General features: G+C 35.7%; 1 protein-coding gene across 1 annotated transcript in view; it reads right to left on the bottom strand.

Annotated features, from left to right (window-relative positions):
• The window catches only part of LOC137291701 (synaptonemal complex protein 2-like), a 36,032-nt gene extending 28,201 nt beyond the window's left edge, over positions 1–7,831 (bottom strand). Inside the window, exons 1-11 of the mRNA XM_067823140.1 lie at positions 7,736–7,831; positions 7,158–7,298; positions 6,887–6,973; positions 5,787–5,811; positions 3,497–3,582; positions 2,904–2,992; positions 2,657–2,691; positions 2,082–2,221; positions 1,631–1,683; positions 814–859; positions 360–473 (exon numbers count right to left, since the gene is read on the bottom strand). Coding sequence (XP_067679241.1) covers positions 360–473; positions 814–859; positions 1,631–1,683; positions 2,082–2,221; positions 2,657–2,691; positions 2,904–2,992; positions 3,497–3,582; positions 5,787–5,811; positions 6,887–6,973; positions 7,158–7,298; positions 7,736–7,831 — 912 coding nt within the window. The remainder of the gene's footprint in view (positions 1–359; positions 474–813; positions 860–1,630; positions 1,684–2,081; positions 2,222–2,656; positions 2,692–2,903; positions 2,993–3,496; positions 3,583–5,786; positions 5,812–6,886; positions 6,974–7,157; positions 7,299–7,735) is intronic.
• Positions 7,832–8,341: the final 510 nt, after the last annotated feature.

Genomic DNA, 8,341 nt, shown 5'->3' on the forward strand with positions numbered 1-8,341 from the left:
TTTGGTAAATTCATTATGACTCTACTACTAAATCATTTGATGTATTTTCAACAAATATTAATGTCTACAAAATGTATTGTAAATTAACTGAGTACCTTCACAAATGCTCATAAATTACATTTGTTCTTTTATTGAAGTAGTGTGAGTCATAAAGAGTTAACATTACTTTTACTACTGGTCCTCTGCACCATACAAGTAAGGAATGTTTATGAAATTTTGCATCTTTACACTTCCCTTCTGACCATAGTGCTGTAATAGAGTGTTAAGGCTTCAAAACTGAAAGGCACTTTATGAGACTTACACAGGAGTTCGATGAATGAAACCATTGTGATCAAACTGTTGAAATGTTGCAAACGTACCATCTGACTGTTATTCTCCATGACATCTTGCTCACAAAATAATGTGATGCGCCTTGTGCCATAGTTGAAATCCACCCAGAATTCATCATAATCATCATCATTAGGTTTATTAAGCTGAAAGTATAACAATGTGTCTACTTTAAGAAAAGGAAATTTAATGTATCCTCAATCATCATTTTCCATCTGATCTTTCTTGCCGTGATAATTTCTGTTGCATTGCGGAGGATAAGAAAACCATTGTCTATAAAGAAACAAAGCCTTATCTTCAAACAGCAATGCAATTTTGTAAAGAAACAATGTTTCTTACTCTTGGTTTTGTCAATCAACAATATGCAATATTTAGTGTGCTGTTTTCTGGCTTGACACATTCAATGCCTCACACATAAGATGAAATTAACATGATCACTAAAACACAGTTTCTTGGGAGGTTTGGGCTTAAATAAAACCACACTACCTTCCTCTTCCCAAATATTGCCTTTTCACAGGGAACTGAGAAGACTCTGAAAAAAAAAAACAAAGGAAAAAAAAAACAAACAAGTGAATGAAACAGCTGCTATATGGGGAGAACATGTTATAGCAATGGGTTGGATTTCAAAACATTTAATACACCTTTCATGAGGAAGCATAGACCCAAATCTATCTGTTTGCTTGTAAAATGTGCATACAGACAGTTCACTTTCTATATGATTTTCATTGTGAGGAATTTCATATATGAGCCTATGATGATTCATATAAAACAACAGCATAAATACTTTAAGATTGTTGTTGCGCCATAGCAAGGTCCCAAGATCCTTAAGGATTGCTGCTACTGGTATATTTGTACATTTAAATCTTCTACATCAGGGCAATGATAAATTTTCTCTGCAAGCAGACCTGTAAATAGCCCTTGACATCTACTAACAAGTTGTTAACAAGGAATGACATTCAATCAGTAAGGTATCGCTAAAGACTTCTTTTATGGTATTTGGATCTAGAGACCTCCCAAACTTTAACTTTTAACAACTGGGCTATAGCAAAATTCCGCCAGCCAGATCATGTGAGCTGACTTATGATAAATGCACATTTCAACTTTCATGCCACATCTGAAACAACTGTACTTGACTTGAACCAATTAGGTCTATTTCTTTTATGAGAATTACCATCCATTAACCAAATCAAATCAAATTCTCTCATCATTTGCCTATGAAAGACAAAAATGTTCACACACAATGGAGCACCATTGTCTAGTTTGACGGTTTCATGTCCATAAGGCATTCTTATTTGTAGCTCACCTTCCATTGTTTCCAGCAGTTCTGTTGACTTCATTTAGAAACACTCTGCAATCCTTTGAAAAACACAACAGAATGAAACAATGAAAATACTTCACATACTGTCAGCCAAATGTAACAATTTCAGGAATGAGAATGAGTATGTGTGAACTAACAGGAAAATGGGCTAGGCATCTTTGAGGTCATGTTAGTTGAAACAATATAACATATATTTTATGAATGACACCAGCCCAATCAAATACACGGAATTCCGCAGATTTGCAGAAAATTCTTATCCCTGCAAATTCCTTTGTCCATAAACAAATGTTTAACTGTAGTCGTCTTTTACAACAATTTCAATTTTCATATGGATAACTCTCTTTACACAAATGAGGTTTACTTGACAAATCTGAGTTTCACTACACATGGTACAACGTAATAACAGATATTGGTATATATCGCATTTAATACTCACTGTTTCAAAATTAGCATCCCGAATATCCAAGAACTGGTCTAAAAACCTTCTCTGTATGAACTTCAATGTATATTGTGCTCTCACTTTTCTGGGCACTAGGCGAAACATACACTCTAGGAGTCCAATTTGAAATTCATAGTCTATAAAAAAAAAAAAAAAAAAAAAGAAAGAAAAAAAAAAATGTCAACACAGACACAGCTGAAATTATTAATACTACCGTACTTTATACTTCTTTCTCAGATGGAATTACCTCATTCATGATCCTAACCACATAACAATGTATAGCGTTTGATTTAATTACATTAAAGACTTCCAAAATATACCAAAATGCTTAGCTGAAGAAATGAAGGACCTAGTTTCTATAAACAATATCTCACCAAGACATTATCAAACTTAATCTCTCCTAATGATATTTACCAACAAATATAATTTCCAAAACGCTCTAAGCATAAATTTTCTCTCTGCTAGACTAATTAGAGACTAGATGATATATTCCTTGTTGGTCTATTTTTCTAAAAGACCACTATTAATTTCTAACCGTGTTGCATGTTGAATAGATAACAAATATCCCATACCTCCAACTGTGATGATAAGCTGAAATAAGTGTCGTCTGGAAAAGATAGAAACCTTATTAAGTGTGGTTTCACCCATACATCATTTATACCTAAATTGGACACATTATCTGTACTGATAGTTTCTTTGAAACACAACAAAAGAAATAAATGGTAAAGCTTCAGACCTCTGACATTGTTTTCTAACCAGATACTTCACCAAATATTTATCTATTCAATTGCAAAATTTAATTGTAATCATTCAACTCACAGTTTCTCAATTATTTCACTTTTCTTCAGCAAAATTTCCTTTACTGCAAAAGGACAGGTCTCAAGAATGATGTTTAGGGACCTACTTATCTGAAAGGAAATAATTTTTTTTATATAACGCTTAATATTAAACACTCAAAACTATGACTGTTCTCACAAATATTATACACATGTTGCTACAACAGTAACAGGAATTTGTTGATGTTATAAAACATGTCTGAAATCTACTACATTAAATCCGTCTTGAAAATCATGACACTACAAAAGTGTATTTTTGCCTGTCAAATTCAACATAGTAATAAAGGAATGTCTGGTAAGGCTGTTGTTTGTGGGTACAATTAACAATCCTGTATACCCTGTCAGTCAACTATCCACCCAAATAATCATATTCTTCTGTTCTTTTATTTAAAAGTAGTTTAAAGCAGTTTTGTAATATTTGCATGATGATTGACAGATATGATTAGGGACTCAGATTTATGAAAACTAAAATTTCATGTTACAATGCTGAATGGTTTACAAAATATTTCCTGAAAAGCCAGAACAGTTTTGAAATTGCCTGCTGAACTATGACTGTGTGTGGGAAATACAACATACTTCTGTTTTCTGAGATAAAGAACAGAATTCTCCCAAGAGAAGATCCAAATATGGCCCACAGATAGATTTGACCATAGAAGCTTGGCCTGAAAATGCAAACAAAAACAGACAGTGGTTACTACTTTATACTGTGTTACTAATTAATTCACAGTTTCTGCATGTGTAAAACTGACGGTGGGCCCCGTCGGAGTGGGATAGGCACTTGTTTTAGTAGCAGGGGGGTGACCAGTTTCGTTCTAAGTGAACTCATCAGACCATTCTGCATTGGCTGTGCAGCCCTTTATATACTCTGTGTGTGTGACTGTTGTGTGATGTCACAGTGGGCAAGGGTTGATGATTGACGTTATGACGTCAACAACTATTGTGTGTGTTTTGGCAGTGGTTCAACCGCCGGCGGGGTTCTGCCGGTGTCGCTGGCAAGGCTCCAAGTTATTTGGTAGCTCTATGTTTTTGCCGGCGGAGATATGGAAAGCAGGTGGCTTGACTTGATGATGCTCGGCACATGTATTTATATTGTTATAAAGACTGGCCGATATATACATTGAAAATGGATGTATATTTTGTATGTTAAATATGATGTTGTAATAAAGTATTACAGTGATGCATTGTTTCGTTTTTTGTGTGAAGGAAACGAGTGGAGCCCTACCAGTTTGATAGGCTTGGGAGCCCCTCCTTAAAGTATAAGGAGGGTCCGAAATCACACAAATCCGGTTAAAATGACAGAGTATAATCATGTATGGTGACTTATGTTTATATAAGTCAGGTGATATACATACTGTGGACAAGAAATGTCTGGTCCGGGCAAAGTGGACAGCTTGGAATAATTGGTAATCATTGTTACCAACGCCAGTTTGTTTTGCCAGCTTGTTTTGGTACATAGGCGGCTTGGATGTGAGTTTTAGGCAATTGAGGCTGGTGGTAGTACTTCGTAATTTGGTTGTGGGTGGGGGTCCTTCCCGCGTGGGTGACTCCAAAGATCATCTCAGCATTGTGCTCGGTACACCGGCCATGGCTCCATGACTAGATCCTCTATGGTGAGCTGTGGATCCTCCCAGTTGGTGAAGGGTGGAACGGGTATGGGCCCGTAGTATATGGAGTCAAATGGCCTGTGTTGCCAGTGATGATTTGGCGTAAAGTGGGTTACTCTAGGTTCTACTACAGCGGCTGGCTGTGCAGTGGTCGGGGTCCTTTCCACTGGAGGAATTCCTCCGTTGTGAGTGGTTGTGACCATGGTTAGATCCACGATTATTGAGGTATTGGGGTTGTCTGACGTGTATTGTTGGTGCTTTTGGCGGATATGTTTCAGCCAATCGTCTTTGCGTTTGTTGACCTTGCTACTGATCAGGCATTCAAATCTGTTGTTGCCATGTTTAGACCTCAGATGCCTTGTGAAGCTGTCTTTTCTAGAAAATGTTCCTTCGCACAGATGAAAAGAGGAGATCACTCGAACTTAGGTGGATATTTAGACTCCACATGTTCGCCCCGCAAGGCCTCAATGACAAGATAGTCGGCTAAGGTATCCCCCTAGTCTTATTTATCTTAGTTTCTGCATGTGGCTGATACTTTGGAATCTACATAGTATACAGTGCAACAATGAAGTTGGAATAACTTCTTTTCAGACAGTGGATATAACGTTTAAGAAGCTTAACAAATGGAAGTCTACTTTAGTGATAACACTGAATACAACTAACTAGTTGTTGGTCAGTATAGCTTTGAAAGTCTAATAATGGACAAAGACACAATAGACCTGTAATATTTTATAGCAGATGAGTTCCTGTTGCAGTGTAGAAAGAAAAGGTATCTCACAATATTTTCTGGTTTCAGTGGTACTTGAGGTCTTTCATGTGTGCTCTTATAGCATCTCATTCTTGCCTTTTCCTTAACCCCTCTTAAACTATTACATTTTTCACATCAATGAATGAACATACTATCCACTATATTGCTAACTTGTTAACACTGTTGCTTGGTTCATTGTAAAAATATTGATTTGAATGGTCTGAAGCAAGATGTTGTTTTACTAATAACAGAATAATAGATCATGTACCGGTACTAGTTTTGTCAAACCAACAATTAATCAACAATTCATCACCAATTCTTCACACAACCATACACCTTATCAAGAAATGGTTTGATAACCTATGAACTGTAACAGTTTATCACTTTTAAAATCTTGTCCACAGCCCACTGACTCTTCAACACCTGTACTTTGTTTTCAGTTACCTGTCCTATATTGTCCAACAAATCCCATTTATCAAGTTTGAACTAATATTTATTTTCCATGAATACTCACCGTGTGCCCCAGATTCAGAAATGAGCTGAAAAAAAATTGTGAATATTTACTATGATCATCACATCAATTAGAACTGCACAATTTTATATGCATGAAAGTATACACTATTTGAACACTGTACATTATATGAATTTCAGTATATTTAATTTGTAATGATATTAATATGTAATGAGTTATGTTAATATATGTACTATGTGTCATTTATCATCAAACACTTTATTTCCAACATTGTTACAGTGAGTGAGTGAATTTAGTTTTCACCGCACTCAGCAATATTCCAGCTATATGGCGGCGGTCTGTAAATAATCGAGTCTGGACCAGACAATCCAGTGATCAACAACATGAGCATCGATCTGTTGACATGTATCAACCAAGTCAGCGAGACTGACCACCCGATCCCGTTAGTCACCTCTTACGACAAGCTGAGTCGCCTTTTATGGCAAGCATGGGTTGCTGAAGGCCTATTCTGCCCCGGGACCTTCTCGGGTCCCAACATTGTTACAATAAACAGTGTTTTACACAATGCAGAAATAGGCACCAATCTGCACAATAGAATAGAATGAGCACAGAAACATACACATACTGAATCCCCTTGGACAACAATGATATTCACTTTCCAAAATTTGTGACAATAAATATAAAGCTCAGGTAATTAAAGCAGTCATTAACCCGTAAAGTACAGTCTACTACATCATTTCATTACTTTCTAGGACCGTCATAATTTACATAAAGACCCTTGAAAACTTTAGTTGTGTTGGTAAATGTAAAATCCTGTACAGTTACCTACAACTTATTAGTACAAGATCTAATAAGTCCACTATGCTGCTCAGATGACAAAAACAATACACTACTGTGATTGAAGTGTCTTCATATTTGTACTATTGCACAATACACCATATACATTTTTTAAGAATTTAGCTATTTCCAAATCTACCGGTATTAAATCAGTGTATGGACTCTTGTCAAAAAGGATCTATGGAATTCATAAACTAGACTGTGTAAAAATACATGTAGCAAAGAAGTTTGATCCATTATGAGCCAAGAGTAAGTTCATCAATTTCTTATCTAACTCTTCAAAGATGTGGACATAAACAACATACGTTCACTGTGTCCAGTAATTCCTCCAGTAAAGGTGCTACACCTTCTAAGCTGGATACTTCCCTGAAGACACCAATAGATTCCACAATCTACAATAAATAAGATACAAACTGTCACCAAAGTAACCTATCATCAAGTAACTACTTGAAGCTACTTTACATGCAAGCAGTTGAAAGTAACCAAATATATCAGAATACCAGCATTGAAAATAAAAAAATGAACAAAGATAACATTGCATCATTGCCCAGTTAGTGTGCATGTGTTCATATTTACCAAGTTGGGAAGTCCTGCCTCCAAGAGCAAACAGAATGTTGCTTCATCCTTTCTGCAACTTTTGACCAGCTCAACAACTTTTATAAGGTCCTTCTTTAGGCGACTGATTCTGTTATGGACTGGTACAGACTCAGGATATATCTAGCATAAAAAGAAACTTTTCAAAATTCTGAAACTTTAAAAGCATTCATGCAGACTATGGAACTTATACTTGTGAAACAAATATCTTTCGTACTGCTTGTTGGCAGCAAATAGATCAGTATATGTATTAGTAATCTAAATGTAGTTAACAAATCCTTTTTAAGAAAAGCTTGTGGTGGAGAACACCAAATTGTCATGAGTGCCAGAAACTTTTTGTTTCCTGTCAGCTACACTTTGAATCTTGAATAAATTCTATCACATCTGATAACACTTGAAGGGTCATCATGGTCTGATTTACAGATAATCAGTGATGACAATGAAAGAACTTCAATCTACGTCATGAATCTTGAGGCAAAAAAGGTACATGAATTTTCATGTATATTGTTCCTTTCATGCCAGAGTTCAAAACTCAATAAATATAATAATATGAACATTACCTTAGTAAAATTGATTTCCAAGGGCTCTGATTTGCTGTTTTTATGTCCATGAAGAATGGTATCAAACAGTGCAAACAACTTTGCCCCTTCATCCATAACAAGGCCTACATGTAGAAGATCGACGCAGGAATAAAATATCACTGTAGAAGTAATGGTCCCTGTTGATTAAGATTGAACAATAATGATCATTGGTGAATAAGGTGGATCAATAGCAAGTTTAATTCAGTGATATACATGTAATGCTATTGCAGAAACCATAAGGACACCCTGAACTTTATAACAACCCACAAAATTAGTAATTACTGAATGCATGTCATCCATCCTTTTATGAAAAAACAAATCATCCAATGTGACAGCTTATAGGATTTATCAAAAATATATCACGAAAATTAACATGATATTACCTAGCAACAGCATACACTTACAGGTTTAAGAACAATTATGAAATTTTCCCTGAGTCTGATCACAAAAAACAACTAAAGGTAAGAGCATGTCTTTTGTAATCCACTCCAAACAGTGTTTGTTACACAGTAAATGCTGCAAACTGTCATAATCAACAAGAAGTGCAAGTAGAAGTGTTCGAAGCATTTATAAAATACCTTCTTT

Source organism: Haliotis asinina, chromosome 7, assembly GCF_037392515.1.
Source record: "Haliotis asinina isolate JCU_RB_2024 chromosome 7, JCU_Hal_asi_v2, whole genome shotgun sequence".
NCBI classification, from domain to species: domain Eukaryota; kingdom Metazoa; phylum Mollusca; class Gastropoda; order Lepetellida; family Haliotidae; genus Haliotis; species Haliotis asinina.